The sequence below is a fragment of the Podarcis pityusensis genome, assembly GCF_964106645.2.
Source record: "Podarcis pityusensis genome assembly, chromosome: 8".
NCBI lineage: Eukaryota > Metazoa > Chordata > Lepidosauria > Squamata > Lacertidae > Podarcis > Podarcis pityusensis.
Genome location: NC_138033.1, coordinates 28,155,161 through 28,177,969, shown reverse-complemented (window position 1 = coordinate 28,177,969; position 22,809 = coordinate 28,155,161). Strand labels below are relative to the sequence as shown.

The 22,809-nt window shown below is 42.0% G+C and overlaps 2 protein-coding genes across 2 annotated transcripts in view; one reads left to right on the top strand and one right to left on the bottom strand.

Annotated features, from left to right (window-relative positions):
- Positions 1-17: 17 nt before the first annotated feature.
- The window catches only part of KIAA0319L (KIAA0319 like), a 63,954-nt gene continuing 41,162 nt past the window's right edge, over positions 18-22,809 (top strand). Inside the window, exons 1-3 of the mRNA XM_081015642.1 lie at positions 18-474; positions 5,828-5,996; positions 16,410-17,104. Of these exons, the coding sequence (XP_080871768.1) occupies positions 5,855-5,996; positions 16,410-17,104 (837 nt within the window). The 5' untranslated portion in view covers positions 18-474; positions 5,828-5,854. The remainder of the gene's footprint in view (positions 475-5,827; positions 5,997-16,409; positions 17,105-22,809) is intronic.
- Positions 7,953-22,809, bottom strand: part of LOC308482517 (uncharacterized protein) — a 115,583-nt gene continuing 100,726 nt past the window's right edge. Inside the window, exons 3-4 of the mRNA XM_081015656.1 lie at positions 12,314-12,392; positions 7,953-8,706 (exon numbers count right to left, since the gene is read on the bottom strand). Coding sequence (XP_080871782.1) covers positions 8,405-8,706; positions 12,314-12,392 — 381 coding nt within the window. The 3' untranslated portion in view covers positions 7,953-8,404. The remainder of the gene's footprint in view (positions 8,707-12,313; positions 12,393-22,809) is intronic.

Below are 22,809 nucleotides of genomic sequence, written 5' to 3'. Positions count from 1 at the left end.
ATTTCCGGATGAGAGAAAGAGAGAGAGAGAGAGAGAGAGAGAGAGAGAGAGAGAGAGAGAGATGGGGGCGGGGCTAGGCAGAGTCGAGTGAGGTGCCGCTGCTGCTGCTGCTCTAGGAATGTCGCGCTGACGTGTAAGCGTCTGTAGGCGCGTGCTGAATAGCCTCCGACACTGAGGTGTGTTGTGGTGTTTTTTTTTGACGGGGGGCGGCTGCTGGTGAGGGAGCCTGAGGCCTACGTGGTTACCATGGTGAACGCGAGGCCTGCCGCCCAGACCTCCACCCTGAGGGGGGATGCTGACAGGGTGACGCCCCCTCCCCTCACCTGAGCCTGTCAAGCCTACGACGACCTCCTCCGCTGCCCCCTCAACCCCACAGCCTCCCCTCCATTCCCAGTCGCGGGGCCTGCGGACCCTTCGCCACCCTCAGCGGGTAACTGAAGAGGACTCTCTCTCCGCGTCCGCCATGCACCTCTGGTAAGTGCCGCTCTTACTGCGTTTCCTGAAAGTAGGGCGCGGGTGGAGAACGGCGGAGACCGAGGTGGGGCCTCCCGCCTTGTCCGTCCTTTCCTGTGACAGGCATGGCCAGCGCGGAGGGAAGGGGTCCTGGCTGCCTGGACGGCGCCGAGTGCGCTGCAGTGGGGGGTGGAAGCGACGCGAGGGAGATCCTGTACCTAGATGACGCTGGAGGCTTTTGGAGCAGCTGGGCTCCACTCAAGAGTGGCGGTTTCCGTCCTGAACAGAGAAATCAAACTTTTGTTGGGGCTGTAGGAAGTGCAGCTTCGGTTTAAATCCTTTAAGCAGAGAGAGAGAGGACCTGCAACCTTACCTATGCAAAACAGGTACTCTTGAATCATAGTCTCTTCCTGCAAATACGTAGAGATAAAAGTGGCACGGGGAGGGATTTGTGGCCTGAAGCTGGACAAAATAGTACCAATAAGTGGACGAAACAATGCTCAGAAGTAGCTTATTTTTGTAGCAAGCCTTTGTAGGTGTGCCAGGGAGTGTGGCAATCTAGTTTTAAGGACCCTCTCCTAGCCCAAACCCTCAGTTAACCCCAAGATGAGCAGCTTGAAGTGAAAAGGACTTGATTCTAGGCTTGGGCAAAGATTTGGTTTGTTGATCCTCTCCGTACAAAAGTATCAAATTGTCTTCCTGCAAGTTGTTTGCATTAGGTATTATCTTCCTGCTGAGTTCTCTGGCAGGGTGTGTGTTTTAAATAAATTCTGTAATCTTTTGTTCTTGTATTTTAAAAACTTCCATGATTCTCCAGAGGAGGAGGAAATCAACCTGATTTATTCTTATTTGTGAGCCTGCTCATGCCCCATAAAATTTTTGAGGAGTAGAGATTAGTAACCCTATGGGTATCAGTGGGATGCATTTTATTTATGTATGTCTTGAGGATGCACACTCTTCATGCTAGTTTGGAAGCTTTTGCGTATATAAATGCTAAGGAATCTTTCACTACTAATTTTGTACCAGTTAATTCTACTTTGAATCTCTTTTCTCTTAGCCCGGTAGTTCCTATACTGTTTACTGGGATTGGTGTGAACCTAAAGTAGCCACCCAGAAAGGAGATTGTCCATTATATCTCTGCATTTAACTGGTGCTTTGATTTTGCCTCCTTCCAATCAGCTTCAGTTGGAGACAGGTATTTCTTCATGTTGAGAAAGGATGGGATCATTTCTCATGTAAACACATATCAAAATTACCCACCAAAGCTGTCTGTTGTGTGACTGTATGGGTTATTACTCTGGTCTTGACATTTTCCCATCTGGAGGCTCATGCAGAACTGTGACTTGCACAGACACATAGGAGATGGACATCTAAAGGATGGTAATTTTCATTTTAACTGTGAAAGTAGAAATTTTGAGATAAATATGTGGCTCCAGTTTTAATTCTGAGAAAAAGTCAACCTCAACCTCAGGTAGCAAAAATTTACTGTCTTGGCCTATAAATAAATAAATAAATAAATAAATAAATAAAGGAAGAATTGAGGAACCTAGTTGGCCACAGAAATCTTGTTTTGGTTTTGAAAACACCTCGTGAATTCAAATGTTTCTTCTAATGCTGTTAAGTACTGTATCTTATCTTTTGCAGCTCTAGTTAATCTGCTTGATCAAGAGCATTGTTGCAAAATAGAATATTTAACTATACAAAGTAGCAAATATATCCAGATTGAGTCAAGTGATCTACAGTGTGTCTAGTAGACTTTTAGACATTGAGTGAAAGTTTTAAAAGCATGCATATAGTGGGAAGAAGAGCTTAATACATTCACTTAAGTTGAATGGCTGGAATCTTATTTGTGATGGAGAATGGAGAATGAAAGTACCTTAAAAAGTATAAAGAAAGTATTATATTCTACTGAATATGAGCAAGTTGTAAATTCTGTAGGAATGCATTAGATTTTGAAAGCTAACTGAGAAGAAATACCTTGTTAATAAGCCGTTTGAAATGCCATTCAGTAAGTGCATTTAATAGCCTCTTTGATTTAGCACTGAGTACAGTGGTTTGTGTCAAGGAACCCTTGGGGAGCACATAGTGATATAGAAGGCTGTGCTTAATTTGCACTTTTTAGGGGCAGCTAATTAATGTGTGTGTCATTTGTAAATCAGACGGAGGCAAAGCTGTAGCTACTAGGATCCTCGTGTAATCTTGGAGCCAAACTATACAATGTGTTAAATGTGTGAAAGCATTTAATGTACTTGTTTCCCCATTTTTTATGCATCGCTGTTAGGGCTTACATGACAAGCTACAACTGTCAAAATTCTCTTTTCTACACAACTATTAAAGTTGGAGGAGCCCTGTCCATTTTTTCATCTTGCCACTCCAGTCATGGTCCCAATGAATTTAAGCTGCTATTTGCTCCAGAAGTGAAGCTGCCTTGGTGTCAATGTCAGCTTTCCTTTGGGGGCAACTTTAATTGAGAAAACAGTGCAGAGTGAAAGGGCTAAATTCATGAAGGCATTTAACATACAGTATTGTCTAGTTTGGCACTTTGAAGTGACAACAGGAAAATGTTTCTTTGGGTTCTTTTTGCAGTTTTATTCCTCTTTGGCACATTTTTTTACCATCACATTTTCTCCATTGTATTGAGAACCAGACACTGAAATAAAATAAACCTAGCTGGATGTCTTACAGTTAGTCATAGCACAAGCTGGTGTTTAAACTTTCATTCAATTCTCAAAGTTCCCTGGACATTTGATCACAATTCATAATTGCTATTGCCTACTTCATCCAATTTTTTTGTAAGAACTCCTCATTATAGCAGTTGAATAACCTGCTTCACAGCTTCTGGATCAGAAAGCTATTCATTGTTCTGTGGAAACGGACTTTCAGGCCTGTAGCTGACAGAATTAAACTTTGAGCTGTTCCTGACTCCTCAAAGGGTGTTGTTAAAGACTTGCACAACAGCAGGAATTTGATTTAATTTGTCATCCTGCATAGGTTTTCAGAGCAAAACATGGGATTAGATGCTACTCATAGGCTGATCTCAGCATCAGCCCAGTGGTACAGAGTGACTGGGCAGTTGGCTGACACAATTTAGTTGGTGCTAGCCATGCTGGTCCTGCCCACCTAGCAGTTCGAAAGCGGGAAGGTAAACGGCATTTCCGTGCACTGCTCTGGTTCGCCAGAAGCAGCTTAGTCACGTTGGCCACATGACCCGGAAGCTGTCTGTGGACAAATGCCGGCTCCCTTGGCCTATAGAGCAAGAAGCATGCGCAACCCCAGAGTCGTCCGCGACTGGACCTAACGGTCAGGGGTACCTTAGCCATGCTGGAGGTAGTGTAAGTCAGGCTGTCATGCTTCTTCCAGAGTTGCTAACCTGGAAATATGCCCTTAGAATCCTCTGCAACATTATGAAGGGGTTTTTAGGTGTATCTTCTGTTTTTATACAGCATTGCAGAAGGTTGGGCTTTTGCATTGCTTCCTGCATGGCCAATTCCTTCCTTGTGCAATCTGAGGATATCCCTAAGATCCTCTTTGATGGATCATATTTCTAGGTCATATGGGAACACCTTTATCTCTCCCTTCCTAGGATGATGCATGGCACTGGGGGAGTCCTGACCCCAGCAGTCACTTGAATCTGTTGCTCTGTAGAGTTTTCAGGGTCCACTAGGAGCACAGGAAATGTATAGCTTGCTAACTGCTGGGCTATTAGTATTGGTACTGGTGGCATGCTCCAAATGATGAATTGTCTTGGGATTGTAATTGCTCCTCCATGTAATTTGCACAGCTTTTGTTCACATACTGGCTCCCTTGCTTCCCTTTTAGTTCCAATTCTTGGATGCATCCTGGAGTGGCCTGTGCTAATTAGATTATAGATAAGTAGACATTGCTATGAGGAATGGACATTGCTTTGAGGAATGGATAGATTCAGGTTACATGAAGAGGTTCTAGTTCCACTGCAGTTCAATTGACAATTGAACAGTTATCAAATTGAATGCTGCTGTCTGCGTGGCGACAGTTGCCAGGCAAATAGGCTTGCACCAAAGAGGAGAGTATGTGCATGTCTGAGGGATAGAACAACTCTTACCCTCTGTCATGGTCTGTCTACTTTCAGTTTGTTACCTGAAATTCAGAGCTGTGGCCTTTTCTTCACTAGGGGTTATGCAAACTCTCTAGAGACATGAAAAACATAGCCACTTGAGACTTTTATGGGCTTTGTTCTGTTCATGTGTCTCAGAACCCTTGAGAAAACACAATAAGGAAGGCAAAAAAAACAAAAAAAAACAACGTATTTGTTGGAGATGATTTTTAGAAGTACACTACACAGAGAATCGGTTCTGTTCAAATTAAGTGAACCAGTCTAAAGTCACTGGGACTTAAAAGGCTGTGATCCTGTCCTCACTTATTTGGAAATAAATCCTGTTGAATTGAATTTTTGAGTAAAGAAGTATAGAGTTATGCTGTTAGTTACCTGGTCCTGTACACATTTACTTGGAATTAAATGTCAGTATGCTCAGTTGGGCTTACTCCAAGGTAAGTCCCCAAAGGATTGCAGCTTTAAATTTATTCTCTATCTGAACATTTGTTTTCTTTCTCTTGGCAGAGCAAAACAGCTCAACAGCTTGTTACACCAATAACACTAGGCTATGTGTCTATCAGAGCAAAGTGAATGGCAGCATGAGAAGCTTCTCATTGGCTGTTTGTGTGGGCTGTGCAGCTCCTGTTCCCCTTTTGTTTTCTTACTGGTGCCAGGCAGTGCAAATAAGCAATTGCTGATATTAGGTCCACCTGCTCAGCAGCTGGGCTGTATTTATTGGCGTTTAACACACCCTAGGTAGAAGTGACTTCCACCTTTGCACTGGAGGCTTTCAAACAGAGCGTCCAAAAGATCCACCTGTTTAAAATTCATCAGCTCAGCACTGTTTGCTTGGAGTTTGGTTCATTTTGAATTGAATCCTGGAAGCTGCTACAAATGTGAGCTTGCTTCTGAGCTGTCTGTTGTAATGTGTGAAAGCAGCTGGCCAACAGTAGACAAGTGCCAAGAAGGCAGCTTTTTAGGTTTGTGTGGGCAACTGCTGTGGATAAATGAGGTTTGCTCTCATCTCATTGTGTTCAAAGGCTAACTGACTTTATAACTCACAAAATTTCTCCAGAAAATGGGCATATACTAAAAGTTGTGTCCTAAGGTACAGTTGGGAGAATTTTGTAATAATTCAGTAACAAACTTTGAGGCTTAATGGTAAACTGTGGCAACTATTTGCTTCTGCTCTGTGTGCTTTATTTTACGTACCCGCATGAGAGATGTAATTGCTTTGCATAAAGTGGTCTCAATTCATCTTTCCTGAAGGTGAACTGTGTCTCTTGTGTATTTAATATTTAGAGAGTTCTGGGTCTTCCCACAAAGGCCATGGAGAAAAGGTTGGAAGACAATTTCAGCACCAGCTCTCTGAACATATTGGGATACTTATTTAGAAAAGCTGCCACGTGCCCGGGCCATCTCCATCTTCTCTACATGTGTGCCTGCCTCAATGCCGCCTGTTCATATGCAGGTAATAGTTCACAATTCTCTTTCTGATAATTTATTTTAAGATTGTGATGGTTGGGGTTACCATCAGAGAAGCTGTAGCAGCAAGATTCCTAAACTGAGCAGGGACTAAACTAGAACATGGTGCTTGCTCAGTCCTATGGAGTCTCTAATGTGGGGTTTCTGGGTTCAGTATTATCCCACATGCTTTTAAACATCAGCATTATTATTTCTTTTATGAATTGCTTCCTACAAAGCACCTCAAGGCAATTTCACAATAAAATAAAGATATAAGTATTTTATATGTAAAATTGTTTTACATAAGAATTATATTAAAAAAAACAGTTTCTGATACAGCCTGGCATACATCAACCAATGACTGGCGCCATCCAGAGTTTTGATGTGTGTTGTCATCAGTATGCTGATGTCACACAATGTTTATATCTCAAGTGGGTGTGGTGGTGCATATGCTGGATCAGTGCCTATCCTTTGTAATGGACTGGATGAGAACCAACAAACTGAAGCTTAATCCAGATAAAACACAGGCACTATTGGTGCTATTATTTGGACAGATGGAATGCATCCTGTTCTAGATGGAGTCACACTACCCTTGAGGAGCTGGTTCACAGTCTGAGGTACTCTTGGATCCAACATTGTTACTGTTGTCACAACTAGTAACAGTGACAAGTGCTGATTTTGATCTTGCACTGCTCAAGACCTCTATACTTAAAGGACCATCTCTCCCCATATGAACCCTGAGATGAAGCCCTTCTTTGTGTGCTTTCCTCCAAGGGAGGTCCAGAGAGTGGTGATGAGAGAATGAGCCTGTTCTGTAATAGCTTCCCTCTTATGGAATTCTCCTACCAGGGAGGCAACCTGGTATCAAATTTGTCTAATTTCAGTGGCAATCAAATCTGTTTTCATTTTCATGTGCATTTGGACAGCAGCAACAATGGGATGTGTTGTTGTTTTTTACTCTGGCTACACTTTTAATTATGTTTATTACTACATTTTGTATTTTGCTCTAAATTACATTGGGACTTTTATTTATTAGATGTAATAAACTAAACTAAAATGACGAAGAACATTTGAAACAGATGAAAGCAGGAAAGTGGAGTGGAGTGGTTTGTTAAGGCCTCTCAAAGAGTAACTTATTTCACAGATTTCTTCTATCTTAATTCCCCACTGCCCCCTGCCACTTGAAAAGTTCTTAAAAATAAGCCTTCCAGCTGGCAAACTTGTAACATTTACTCTTTTTTCAGAGAATAGAGGGATCACTTATACTGACTCAGTTGCATTTGATCTCAATGGGTTAGTACTATAGTTAGCAAAATCTCTGCCTTCTGGACAGGGCTGCTGCTGTAATCTCCATAATTATCCTATGCTGTCTCTGACTTTCGGCAATTGGGAAATTTGATTAAGCTGATGTGCAGTAAGTGAACCATTAATCTCCAGCTTGTCACACAAAGTTGATTTAAAATTCATGGTTTATTATCTTTTTAGTTGTAGAGAGTAAGTAGTAATCATTACATGTTTTAAGTTAGAATGGATCTGCTTCTTTTTTATTTTTTCTTCTTTTGAGATTAGTTTCCTGTTTCCTGAGCCTACTGGAGTCGTGTTTCAAAAACCACTGGCTTTTTTTGTCTGTTTAACCATAGCTATGATAATTTGTGTGGGTGGGTAGGGGGACCTTGAGGCTTCTATGGTGGAAGGTATTGTGGCCTTGTTTGAATGTAATTCTTTACAAACCTACATTTTGCCATTGAAAAGCCTACTTCAGTGCATTCTGTTCCCACTTTTATACACACAACAAAATGAGTCCCAAAGATTAGTAGTAGGATGATTTTGGACATTTTTAAAATAACTTACAGAATTGCTTTATTGGAATTTAGAATTATTGTTCCAGCGTACTAAACTGTCACAATCTGTCTCTTCTTAACTCCCACCTCCATAATGAATATTCACATACTGAAGAATGAAATTCTTTGTTCCACACAGCTTTTTATTCAGTAGAAAGTGGATATTGTCTAGCTGTTACAATGCAATTTTTAAAAAGCCACCATTGTTTTCAAACAACAATGTAATTGCAAATTGTTGCAGTGAAATTTTCTTTCTTTCTTTCTTTCTTTCTTTCTTTCTTTCTTTCTTTCTTTCTGTTACCCTGTCAGAGTTAGTTACAATCTCTTGAGAGAGAAAGATTCATGAATGTGGCAAAACTGCATTTTCTTAATTGATTGATTTTATTCTAAACTGGAGGCAACATAAGGCTAATATAACGTGCTGTGGTAAATCTGAAGTCAGCAACTGGTTCACTTCTGAGAGCTGCATTGGAACATCAAAGATCTGTAACTGACTTCATTATTTTAAGCCTGTAATAAACATAAGGTCAATAGTGTAGGCTACAATCTGTGTTGTTGTTGTTTAGTCGTTTAGTCATGTCCGACTCTTCGTGATCCCATGGACCAGAGCACACCAGGCACTCCTGTCTTCCACTGCCTCCCACAGTTTGGTCAGACTCATGTTGGTAGCTTCGAGAACACTGTCCAACCATCTCGTCCTTTCTCGTCCCCTTCTCCTTGTGCCCTCCATCTTTCCCAACATCAGGGTCTTTTCCAGGGAGTCTTCTCTTCTCATGAGGTGGCCAAAGTACTGGAGCCTCAGCTTCACGATCTGTCCTTCCAGTGAGCACTCAGGGCTGATTTCCTTAAGAAGGATAGGTTTGATGATCTTGCAGTCTGTGTTAATACATGTAATAAAAATAATGCTTAAACAGCATTTTTATGTGCTCAAAGTACTGCTTATGGTCATATTTACAACAACCTGATAAGGTTAGCCTAGTATTGTATTACTCTAATCCAGGCTTCCTCAACCCGGCCCTCCAAATGTTTTTGGCCTACAACTCCCATGATCCCTAGCTAGCAGAACCAGTGGTCAGGGATGATGGGGATTGTAGTCTCAAAACATCTGGAGGGCCGAGTTTGAGGAAGCCTGCTCTAATCTTACTAATGAGAGGACAACCAGAGAGTTTAAAATGAAGACATCTCAGCCCATGTTCCTAGCTATTATGCTGATAAAAACCTATGGTCAATTCACAATATCTTGGAATTGCTTTCATTGTATGCTGACATTATTTTAGAAATTTCAGAAACCACCTGGGGCATTTTTTGGCTGGGAGAAGCTCCCATTATCCTCGGTGGTATGTTGTCTTCCTGTTCTGAATTGGGACAGCAGTAGGGGGCAAAGAGTTTAAGCCTTACACCAGAGCCTCAATCTGGATCCCCACTCCACAACTGCTGTTTGTGAAAGTAAAAATCTTGCATTAGTGCTGCTCCATCATAAGCATCCAAGCAACTTTGACTTTTCTTTGTGTAGAGAAGGCCTGTTTGATGACACTGATATGGGTCCTTAGCAGAGCACGCTTTCCCCCTACGCAGTTGCTGTTTAAGCAGTTCAGTCAGCTGTCATGCGGTCACAGTGCTTGTGCAAGAAAACTGCATGAGCCACTTGTAAGGGTTACGAAACCTTTAATGAGTGTGTGTATTTGGATAAGAAAATAAATACTTTGCAGTTCTTGAGCTGGTGAATTGTTTGCTCTGCTGTTTTAATAGCAGTCATCAGGTTTCTCTGGAAGGACCCACCCTGCAAACTTTTGAGGAAGTAACTGAGGCACAACTGGGGCATGCCATGTAATTGGTTGATTCTACAGTATTTGTGTTCTATCTTTTTCAAAGCAGTGGTTGTTTCTCTCAGAGTCTAGCATACCCTCTCCATGTTAAAGAAAATTCTTCCTGTTGACTCAACAGTGTTGAGAATTCTCAAGGCTTTCCACAAAAAGGCAGGAAAAGTTAGATAGAAAATTCCCACTACCCCTCCCCTGAGAAATACAAAAACCCCTTCCTCTTGTGGTGTAGCGACTCCTGGCTGACTTTCCCCATCTTTTGTTTATCTCCCTTACTCCCTTTGTGCTTATTTTCCTTGGGAATTGAGAGAGGAAGAAGCTGGGTAAATTAGCTATTAAGACAAGTGTCCACATGTTAAGCATTCCCAGTTCAAGCTCCAGAGTTCCTTACACTTTGGATGCTATCTTTGTTTTAAAAATTTAAATGGCAACCTCAAGGGGTAGAAAGGGAACCAGATTAGGATCAGAAGCATGATATGTGGTGAGAGCAGCTAATCTTTCATTCCTCCTTCACTACAGTAGCAGTGACATCTCCCTCAAACCTGCAGTTCATGTCAGGAGGGATACTTCTGTTAGCCCCAATGGAGACCTCTTCCAGGGACGTTAGCAGCTTCAGGGAAGCAATTTTCATTAGGGACCATGGCATAGGACAGAAGGTTTAACAACCGACCCACCTCTTGGTAGCATGGATATGGATATTGGAAAATTACAGTGGAAGTGGGAGTGAAAATAATGAATGTTTGTTAATTTGTCTCATGTTCAGAATAGAAATGAGTTTGGCAAATATTATCAGTATTCACTGTTGTTTCCAGTCCGCAAACAATACATGATTGGTGACATTTTGCCCCCTCTCATTTGCATTGTGTTTCCTTTGCATTGAACTGATTGGCCTTTGCATTGAATTGAATTGTGTGGAAAAGCATAATAATGTAATTTCGTAAAATTCAGTCACATCAGTCAGCGAGTCGAAGAACGTTTTTGTCGGAAGCTGAACTGCAGCAGAACAGAAATAGTGCAGCATGCAGAAAACATAGGTTAGAATAGAAATCAGTGCCTCACCCCTAGGCATGGCCTCAATCTCTCACCCCCAACATGGTTTCTATTTGATATGTAAATACCAGATACATGAAAGGCATTACATATCTTGTGTATGACCTAACTTGGCCCCTTGTTCTCTCTGAGACGGCTTCTTCCCCAGTGTCCCTTAAATCCTTCAGCTCTATAAAAAGCTTAATGATGCTACCCTTGCTGCAAGCATGCGCAAGGCAATTTCTGCTCCTTAATTATGTGGTTTCTTTCCCTTATATGTTTGCCAAAGCTTGGGCATTCTTAAGAAGCACAATGAGATGTCTGCTTTGGCTGACATTTGGTGACTAGGCAAAGCATTTAGAGGATTTATTTAATATATATGATAAGGAGGGAGACAAATGCAAATAAACAAAATGTAAGTACAGCTTGAATGTTTAATGGAAGGCAGCTGGCAAGAAAACATAATTAGGAATATTCAGCTTTGCCCATCTGTTTTCAGGATTCAAAGACTCTTCCCACCATTTCCTCCCTCCCATTCCATCTCAAAGCTGGCAGGAATACTGTGTCACCTATTTTAATTATGCTGCAGTGAATTTTTATGGTGCTTGACAGATTAATCAGCACACCAGACCAATACCAAACTCAGTAAGAATCTAAACTGTGCTTTGCTTCAAATTAAATTTAAAAAAAAACACACACATGCTTGAGAACCTGTTTAAGAGATCTCCAGGGATCTGTTGAAATAAACCCAATAAAGTTGGCCGCCAGCCCCCTTGATCCTGTTTATTTTTTTTGTCTTTCAGGTGAACTTTGAGGAAAGCCTCAGTTGTTAAATCCACATTTTGTAAGACCAATCCAAACATAATTTTAATTTTTCTTTAAGGCTGCCAGTACTTCCAATTTGCTATGGAAAATGTATCACAGAAACATTTGCTTAATGGACCTCATGCCCTTGTTATTATGACACCTGTCCTTTCTCAGCCAGTGGTATTGGGTGCTCAGCCCCTTTGTTCCAAAATGAGGTCCAGCTGTGTGCTAAACACAGAATGAATTTTGGAACACAAGACTTTGCAATGCAGGATGTAATGAGGAACAAAATATTTAAAACACCCATGCTTTTCACCCCAAACCTCATACTATTCTCAGGATTCGTTCATGCCAATATACACAAAGATGCCAGACTGTTCAGTGACCAGTTGTGGTGTTAGTAGCAAGCATCTTAATTGCTGAGAACTCTTCTGATGGCAGATTTTCTTCTAGGTCCAGTAATAATAATGTGTAATATTTTTGGAGCATATTAGTATATTCAGAATGCTTTACATGCAGTGGCCCATTTCACACGTAATGATAAGCCATGTTTTAGTGCTACATGGGTGACCATTAGATTAGAACAACAAATGAAAAAAGGCAGAACATGCAGAAAACGCTTGACTCACCATCTGATTTTCCTGATGTGAGCAAAGAAAGGATAGCAATTTTTAGTTTGGAAGCATTTGATATTTTAAATAGGATGAAAGGCTGACCATTGAGACCATTACTGGGCAAGAAACCAGGTAGGAGATTGGAATGTCAGATAAAGGCTGCACAGTATTTGTAACTAACTTGAACAGATGTGAAATTTACAAAGTACCCACTGAAGAACCACAAACGTGACATCCAACTGGCTAGTAGATTTTTCCTGTTTTGCATCTGAGTACAGACACTGTGGCTGTGCTGTAGAAAGAAGAAATGAAATCCAGAGTTGATATACGAATATTCTAAATCTGCCATACAGTTTGATGAAGAATATTAGGGTAGGAAAGAGCTACATCAGGAACATGCAAGGAAAAAAGAAAGAGGTAAAATGAGGGTCAAAACATTTTAAAATAAGAGGAAGTGTATATGAAAGCCTAACCCAATTCTGTGGCCATTGAACTCCTAGGGAAATATAAAACCATTAGGCTTTCAAACAAAAGCACAATAAGCACATCTCAGATTTAGAGGGAATTATCAGTGTTTATTTAGAAAGAAAAAAATATAACATGAAAAGATAATGGGAGAAAAATAGTCGTCTTTGATGTGCAATAATTAATTCCTTAACTGATGTGATAGCTTTATTGTCTTCTTTACCTTCTCCCTATTGTTGAGTTTAAACTTAATTCACTTAAGTGAATTGGTAACCTTTCGTTTAATGGCACAGTAGCAGCTAAGAACATAGCATGTGAATCAAGGAGTTGCCTTAAGGGTCAGGGCAATATGACCTGGTTATAAATTAATCTTGCAGAGGCCTATTTTCCCAGTCTAGTCATCTCATAGAGGCTAGCTGTCTATTTTAAAGTGTCCTTAATCCCTGGAACTTTATATATAAGGCTCTAATCAATGGAGTGAAAACAGGTGACAATTGTATTAAAATTAGCATGGTACAGTGGTACCTCTGGTTACGTACTTAATTTGTTCTGGAGGTCCGTTCTTAACCTGAAACTGTTCTTAACCTGAAGCACCACTTTAGCTAATGGGGCCTCCCACTGCTGCCGCGCTGCTGTCGCACGATTTCTGTTCTCATCCTGAAGCAAAGTTCTTAACCCGAGGTACTATTTCTGGGTTAGTGGAGTCTGTAACCTGAAGTATATGTAACCCGAGGTACCACTGTAATAATAAGAAGCATTTCCGGACTACTTTTTTTTAATGAAATTGCACTAAACACAAGAAATGTTTGGTACACCAGTTACAGAATTAATAAGATCAATCAACTTCAGGGCTGGGAATACCATCCACAGTTTTATCCTATTGCAATGTAAATTATCCCTTTTCCTTCTCCACCTAAATTTATTGTGACAAGAGCTGCCCAAAGTGGTTACAAAGAAACCTCAGCAGTTAGAAAATCTTAAAATCAGATTTTCTATTGCCTGGTATCCAAAAAACTCACCTATCGAACAGTGTCAGGTAGGAGCAGCCAGGCTGGTTCATTTTGCAGAAGAGTACCTGCACATTTTGCTTCATAACTTCCTTTCTAGGAGGGCTAGACAGTTGAGTTTTAAAAAAAGTCAGTCTGGGGCTCTTGCCCAGGCCTTGGAGGTTGCCTCGGTACGTGTATCCACTTAAAAGTACCTGTAAAACACTTATATGTAGAAGCTTTCCATTTTCCATTTTTCAGCAGTATCCTGCCCCCATTCTCCCTCTGAAAACTGCCTTCAAAGGTTGAGCTCCAAAGTGATACTTCATGAGACATTCAGAGTTGCCATTGCAAAAGGAAACTGCAGACATACTCTTGTAGAAATATTTTTTTCCACACACAGATGCATGTGCAGTGGTACCTCGGGTTACAGACGCTTCAGGTTACAGATGCTTTAGGTTACAGACTCCGCTAACCCAGAAATAGTACCTCGGGTTAATAACTTTGCTTCAGGATGAGAACAGAAATTGTGCTGTGGCAGCGGGAGGCCCCATTAGCTAAAGTGGTGCCTCAGATTAAGAACAGTTTCATGTTAAGAATGAACCTCCAGAACGAATTAAGTTCTTAACCCGAGGTACCACTGTACTGGCCTCCAGATATTATGCTTTGAGTTAGGATAGCTCAGATCTTCAAGAATAGTTTGAAAAGGGCTTTGGCACTTTAAAAATTATTATACCCCCCAACCTATTGCAACATCTTGAAAATGAGAGTGGGTGTGGGTATGGCTATTTAAAAGTTAGGATAGAATCTCAACCAATAATCTACTCCAGTGCCATGGGAGTAAAGCACACCTTATGTAGTTTCATAACTGCCCTTGGGTGGTGCTATGCAGTTCTGGGCTCTTCAGGCCTGAACAGATGGTAGTGTTATGAGCACATCATTACCAGTGGTGTTAGATGTTTGCTCTGTTGTGTTTCCATTCAAAAACTCCTCTGTAAAAGTCAGTCATTAAAAAGAACTTTAGGCTAAAATTTGATAGGCAGGCACCTTGTGGTATTAGCCATTTTTTCCACCCTTTGGGGAAATCTTGTAATCGTTTGAGCAGACTTTACTATGGATGGTATTTGTATTGGAAATAGTCCTTTTCTGCTATATGTTCTTGCAGGAGATCTTTGACCTTGGAGCTGTTAATACACAGGCACAGACTACAGGCCCCCAGCCATAGTCATTTGGTTTTCAAGGTAGCTGTGTTTCTTTGCCAGACTATGCACCTACCAAGGGAAGGGGGTAGGGTCCTGGAATCCAGGCAAGGCTGGGTGCAGTGAGGCAGAGGCAAAGAAGAAGCAAGACAGATCTGTGGCAAGGAGCAGCAGAAGAGTTCTTTCATTGTCTGGAGCACAGGTGGGAACCTTACTCAGCCCAAGGACTTCATTCCCTCATGGGCAACCTTCCAAAGGAGGCCACATGCCTGTATTGGCCGGGGCAAAAGTGGGCAGAGCAATGGATGTGACTCTTTCCTTTGTACAGTAGGCTACATTCTAGCCATGCAAAAGCCAGGGGTTTATATGCATGCACATAAACCCTTCTCCATTAAGGCAGGCAAGAGATGTTTCATTCAGGCAAAAGCACTCAAGGAGGGCATGGAGCAGGACCGGTAAAGTGTGGGACATAGCCAGGGGAGAGTCACAAGGGCCACATTGACCCCTGGGCCCAACCTTCCTCATCCCTGGTCTGACCTGGACGAGGTAGGCATAGCAGATCTGTTCTCCTGATAACAGATTTCTTTGAGTGAAATTATTACTTTAACCAACATCCATTAGGGAAGTTGCAACAAACAATTTGTTTTCTAAGTTTCTTATAACTTCTCATTGTTTTGCACGTCATAGTTATAGAAGGCAACTCTGGTTCAGAACTGTGTGCACTGATGACTGCATGCTGCTGTTTTATAGGGCAAGGGAGCCTTGTCAGATTATAACAATGTAGAAAGAGAGAATCTTACAAACAATTGTGTGTGAATGAGTTTGCCAGTACTCCTTTGCTTGTACTTCTGACCTAGCCAAGATGATCTTCTAGTCTTTGGCAACAAATGGTAATCGTTTGAAGATAAGACACTTCTCATTAAACAGATTAGTATTTAAGGCAGCTATTTAAAGCAACCATTAGTATTTAAAGCAGTATTTAAAGTAGTTTCCATGATTCCTGTTTGTAGGATGTTTAGTCTTCTATTCTTAGATCATAATCATCTAACAATTTAATTTTGGGTGGGTGGGCAACTTTATGCTTGAAGGAAACAGATTTCTGTATCCATTTCATTCCAGCTTCAGGCCTGGATATTGGGATGGAAACTGCATTGATCACCCTGAGCAGTGACCTGTTTGGGGAGAAGGACAGGAGGAGTGTGACTCTTTTAATTCTCCTTGACTGCACCATAGCTTTTGATACCATTGACCATGGTATCCTTGTGGATTATCACATGATTTTGGGAGTTAGAGATAGTGCATTGCTATGGTTCTTCTTTATTGAGGTCTGGCTCCAGAGACTATAATTGGGTTGCTACTGCTTGGCCCCATAGGAATTATTTTGTGGGATTTTGCAGGCTCCAGTCTTGTAACCCATTTTGTTTCATACCTTTTGAAGTTATTGGGAGCTGTCATTGGGGGATTTGGAGTGAAGTACCATCAATATGCTGATGACACCCACCCCTGATAAGTTATGTTTATTACTAGAGAGTAGAAATGAAGTAGGGTTTTTTTAAAAAAAAACACACACAACAACAACCCAGATATAATTATTTCCTGGATTACATCTATGATGTTGGATTCTTATTTAAAATTATCATTTTATTTCTCTTTGCTCAGATGCAAGCTGGACTAGAGGCACTTGCCAGCCAGGGAAGGCTCTCCAGGGAGGCCATTTGAGGTCACTGGATGGTGTTCACCTCCAGCTGCTGGAAGGATTTCACTCTGTCCAATCTTGTCAAGCTACTTGCTGTCAGAGCCCTACCTGTGATGCCTTTTGGCTCAAGGGAAAGATGTGCATCCAGGTGAACTGTATCAAGCCTCATTGGTGTCAGGCAATCTGGACCAACACCACTGACTCGATCTTGGTGTTTGTAAAGAGATCTGAGCATACGATAAATGCCCAACCTGCAGCAGAGAGGAGAAGTTATCTTCCTAAGTGGCTGGACTGGAGGGAAGGACATCAAAGTAAAACAAGGATGAGAAGGTCCTTCAAAGAGTTGCTGGCTTACAGAGCACACTTGGCAGACATCAGGGGAAGCTCTCTTAAGAGGGACACAGGCTCCAACAGCGGAGGTCCTGTAGCCCATCCTGCTCCATCTCAGCCCTTGGATAGTAAATCCACCCATAATGATCTGACGGAAGCTCCTTCTTCACATCAAGAAACAAACCTTCCCAGAAACCACATTGATCCAGAAAAAAACCTGCTGCCAAACAGTGAAGACTTGAGAACAACCAAATTCAAAAGCTCATCTCCCCCCAGCAGCAATGATGTGAACAGACCAAGTGACCTTGCTGGGAGTGGCCTCATGAGGGTAAGTGCAAGATAATATTGTTAATGTCAACACTAATCCAAATTCTGTTGTGTAAATGCTTTATAATTCTTTTTTATTGCACAGTAGCAGCAACATACTTGACATTGTTTGGAAATTCTAAGAAATAAAAAAATCAAAACAGTTTTGAAAACAGTGGTTAGATTCAGTGCAATTTTAAAAGGTTCATTCAACTGCCTTGATGAGAAATGGTACTCAAAGGTTCACTCTTGCATTTGTGGATCAATGAACTGATAGGTCTGACTTGCTTGAAAGCCCACTACTGATGAGGAACCTCAAGCCCAGAGATTGAATGCAGCCTTCCAGGCCTCTCTATACAGCCCTTGGGACTCTCCTCAAGTCACACTCCTCACTGGCTTTGCTCCATGCTCTTCTCAGACAATTTTGTCTGGCTGAAATATGTCCATGAATTGTGATGATGGAGAGCTATGTCTGTCAAGTAAAAAAATGAAGTTGGAAGACGCCCCCCCCCCCCAGCTTTTTCCTTAAGAAAGTCTGGAAGGGAAGAGAGCTTGTCAGCTGGGATGTCTCTGCTTGAAGGTACCTCAGACAGAGGGAAAGTCTGGCAGAGAAGGGAATACACTGCCTTGGACACTCCTGATTGAAGGCAACTCACATGCCTTTTCTAAGAGGAGTGCTGGTGGGGAGGGAGGACCATTGCAGTTTAGACACAACTGCTGAAAGTCTAACCTCCCACACACTGGATTTTCTGGTGGAGAGCATTCCAGCTTGGGCACCATTAGGCAAAGCTGCTTGGATCACCTTTTCCTAGAGATCACCCCTCTGCCTGCACTGACCTTTCCTGTTCTGGAGCACAAAAGGCTACAAGTGCTGATTTAGCCTTGCATAGCCAGGGCTTTCCAGGCACCTTGGCCACAGAGCTGCCAAACATCTCCCAGTCTTCCCCCTTCATAGTTAGAAATAAAACTGGTTGCTTATAACTTCATGGCAAGTGCAGCAAACAGAATGGTTGAACTCAGCATATGTGTGGGGTGTGTACCAAGTGTACTTTTTTACTCGCATCCAGGCAAGGGTGCAACAGAGAGTCTATAATAGCAGACAACTCAGTGATATAACTCCTATCAGTGGGGTCTATCTCATTTTTAGAAATCCCTTGCTCAACTTAGTATCTGAAGAAGTGTGCTTGCACACGAAAGCTCATACCAAGAACTAACTTAGTTGGTCTTAAAGGTGCTACTGGAAGGATTTTTTTTATTTCAACTTAGTATGTTTTCAGTAGATTGTGGTTCTTGAAAGCTGTTATTCTCATGTACCTGGTTGCAGATTTTGCAGTCCCAGGTTACACTGCAGCTGTGATGTGGGAACTGCCAACCTGGTGGAACAGGATGTGGCTCAGAGCCAAAGGACACGACTAGGAAACCTGGAGCTGTCCTAGTTAGCATGCAAAACAACCGCATGGTTTAACTTTGCCTTGCTGACTCAGCTATCCCTCAGCCCTTGACTTCTTAACAGTCACTTAGGAACTGCTGTTTGGCTCCTCTGTCTCAGCAATACATCAATAATGATGCTTCCCTATAACCGTAACCATCTGGCCTCTCACAAGAGACTGTCACTCAGGAAGTGATCCAGTGTGGTAGAGGCTGCACTGCAATCCCTCTGCTAAGATTGATTCTTGCTTGCCCTAAGTGATAAATAGTAATGTGTCCCTAATTTCCCTGCTGATTTCAACAACAGGGTGTTGAGCTCTGAGCTATCAGATTCTCTTCTAATGCTCCAGCTGAGCAGAGAATGTAAAATTAAGGCTGTAAAAATAAATTATCTAAAATCTGATGTTTTGCTGCCATTCCAGGCCACTTCCCTAGGGTTACCACTATAGACCCATTTGTGATTTCTCTCACGGTGAACTTACATTTTTGGATTTCCAAGTTATGGAAAGCAGGTTTTGCAATAACTGAAGGTCCCCACAGGACAAAAATCTTCATAAGAAAAACAGAATATAATTTGCACAACATCCATCTTAAGATCACAACCACGAGTAGTCCCACAACCCACGTCCTCCTACAAGATCTAAGTGTAGTTATGTACATTTAAAGATTGATGCAAGCTGCGTATTTTGCTTCTTATAGTAATTTAAAAGGGGGACTTGCCAGGCAGTGTTGCTGTGTATCTCCACCCTCTCAGGCATACTCCTGTTCAGGGCTCCAGTCAACCAGAAGCAGGAGCCTTGCAGTGCTTTTCAGGGTTGCAGGGAGATATTCAGGAGTGGGAAAGGGATAGGACATACACAATGCCACCCAGCAACCTCCTGCATTGCTATAGAGCTCCCAGTCCCAACCTGGCATTCTCCCTTGGAAATGGCATATTTTTAGAATATTTTGCTTCTTACAGCGGTATTGTAGCTTGATTGATAAATAGTGGATTTAAGACATATTCTCATAGGATCAAATAATGTTCTGAGGGAAATGAAGTGAGAAAATGTTAACTAGAATTTGGTGTACCCCGGCTGTTGTGTAAGGCAAGCAAGGGGGAAATACCGCATCTTATTCTTAGCACTACATTGCATTAAACATAAACTGTATCAGTGTACCTCCACATAATGAGACTGGGGCTGTGGAAGAAAGGGAAGTCATGCTGTGTGTGAGATGCAATAATGATAGGGCAGGAATTATTAATTACTGGGGATGTCTAACGATGTCAGAGAATTCCAAAGAAAGCAGAAAAAGGAGCAGGAATTATCAGCATTCACTTTTTTGTCCCGTGTCTGGAACAGAAATCAATCCAGTGAATATAATTGATATTCACTGTTGTTTTCAGTCGGCAACCGATACATAACTGATTATGCTCCTGCCACCCAGTTTGCATTGTGTTCCCTTTGCATTTAAATGAATGGGATGGAATAACATAATGGCAACCTAAATTATGTAATTATTTAAATACTTTACATAAGTTATGTCCTTTCACCTCAGTGAAAGACAAATAATGAAATTTTTGGTGGAAGACAAACTGCAGCAGAATAAAAACAGTACTGTATGCAACAAATACAGGGCAGAACAGAAACCAGTGTCATGTAATGTCCATAATGATGTTGCACGCACTTGTCTGTGGACCTGTCTGTGACGTTCATGTATCTATTATCCAAACTCTTGTAACAAACACACTTGGTGAGGGAGAAGGTATTTCATTTTGCCAATACCAACACACTGCATTTTCCCTACAACAGAAGTACTGTGTTGGGGGAAGATAGTCTCACATTTACTGCTCATATTAAAAATGTTTGAAAGGCCCTCAGGAAGACAAATTGGCATATGCTCATGAGAGTGAGTGAGAGTCTGTCACGTGCCAAGTTGCAGCCTGGCTCCATTGCCAAATTAGTGCCTTTGTCTTCAAGCGCAATGCTGTGTATTTGAGTCAGACAACAGTGATTGACTAGTCAAGAGAAGTACGGTATTCAAGTACAGCACTGTTGATTAAGGGGTCTGCTGCTGCATCACTGTGGTATGCTTGCAGAAGCAAGCGCTTTTTTCAAATGAATCTCTTACAAGGTTAGTGTTTCTTGACTTCCACTTCGACTGTGGTGTAGCTGAAGTGTCTTTATCCTTGGCCAGTGTTTGCTTGCCTTGGTTACTGATCATATTCGCTGCATTTGCAAATTTAGGTCCTGTGACTTCTGCAGAGTGATCAGAGTTCAACATTGTTCTAAATATATTAGAATGTGACCCCCTGCCCCTAAAAACATAGGGATTGACACAGAAGGCTGTTCATCAGCAGAATATGTGGAGGAACCAAGAGGGAAGAAACCAGAATTTGCTAGTAACAAACCTTTGAATTTTGAGAACTGTTTCATAACAGTTACATATGAAAAGGTTGCACATATTAAAAATGTATGTGCCTGTGTCTATTTCTAGACTATTGATGGGCAAACTGCGCACCCTGTCTTGAATTGGCTCAGTGCAAGCTTTCTTGGTGATTGTCCTGAAACAGATGTCTGTTTTAAGAGAGTTCCAGATAGTTAGCACATGTGCAGTGATGGTGCTGTGTAATGTGCACACAGTTGTATATTACATCCTGAGAAATGTAGTTTGATCTCTCTTGCTGTGCACCCCAGCCCACTGAACATCATCTATTGTGGAAAGGCTTCTCAATCTCCCACTAAAACAAAAACAAAAACCATGCAGGAGAAGAGAGGGTCTGAATGAGGAGGCAACCACCACATAAAATCTGTGCAAGAAATAATTGAGATAATTGATTTACACAATTGGAGAAGTTGCTTGCCAACATGAGCCTGCTTGTTGATTTGATGATTTCAGACTTCCGGAGGCGGCGCCATCGGCAATGGCGGATTCCCTCTAGTATTGAGGGAATAGCTCCTCGGAAATCGGGTCTTGCCGCTACGGCGAAGCGGGGACCCCCTCGAAAACCACAGGCGGGTGAAGCCTGTGACTGTGGGACTCGGCGGGCACCTTCAGCGCTCCCCCAATTTGCAAGGGAACCCTGCGAGGGGCTCCGGAGCGAAACGGGGGTTTGACGCGGTGCTGAGAGTCGATCGCTACTTCCGTGGAGTGAAGCCATGCAGCTGTTGCCGGAGAGCGCTGACCTCTTTTCCTGTGACAATTCGGCTATTAAACAACAACCCGTGAGTAGGTCAAGCTTTAAGATTGGATGCTAAAGGAAAAAGAAGGTCTAATTTGGTACCGAAGCGGCAAGGTGCAAACAGGAAGTCCACCTTCCGTTTTGTATATAGATCAAAGCAAAGACTGTTTAAGCTAAGACCAGGAGAGGTGCGTTAAAAGATTCAAACCCAAACGTCAAATAAAAAGAACTCCCTCCCTGAATTGAGAGGGGAGGGAAGTAGGGAAAGTATTTTCTGCCTGTTAAAAAATAAAAAGGAGAAGGAAAAGAAGGACAAAAAAGGGATATAAGACCACCACTCAATCCTTGGGAACGGATTGCCAAGACTAATAGAACTGTCGTTCTGAGAGCCACACTATTTATGGACAATGTAATTCTTTGACAGCCAACTCTGCATGTGAGATACTTTGGATTTGAAACTGTTATTATCCCTTGAAACTGTTATTAACTTTGCTGTAGGGGGACTTTTGAAGAGTTGGGAAGATACTGACTGTTATTATTACTGACTGTTACTGTGTCCCCCTAGAGGCTCACTGAAATTGTTACAATTGGTTGGGGAATTTTCCATTTCTAACCAGCCAGGGAATTTTCCACTGCAAAACAAGCCTGATCGTGGGACTGACCTTGACTCGCAGACAAAGTGTTATGGAGGAAAAGACAACAAGATCGGGCAAGGTTAGACTCCAACAGACCAGTGCAGCATTGCAACAGCGCAGAGCATCTGCATCTGGCCCTCCTGTACCACAAGGGGAAGACCCGGCACAAGCGGGGGTAAAAAGTATGACATCGGAAGAAGGATTTACTGTTGGGATACTGCCAGGGAGATAAAGTCCATCATGGCCCCCAAGCCGTCTGCCGGACGATCCATCGACCTCCCGTAGGCACGCAGCGACATGAGTTTCTAGAAAATATCTTGCCACATTCCAGACTCATGCACGCTCTATCAGCAGATAATGCACAGCAAAAGGTTGCACCCAGGAGAGCATTATTTACAAGTTTATTCAGCGTTGATCAGAACACAGAAAAACATGACTGACTGCTTTAGTGTCTGCGACACCAGAGAGAAAACGAAAGCAACAGAAAACATAAACATCCTG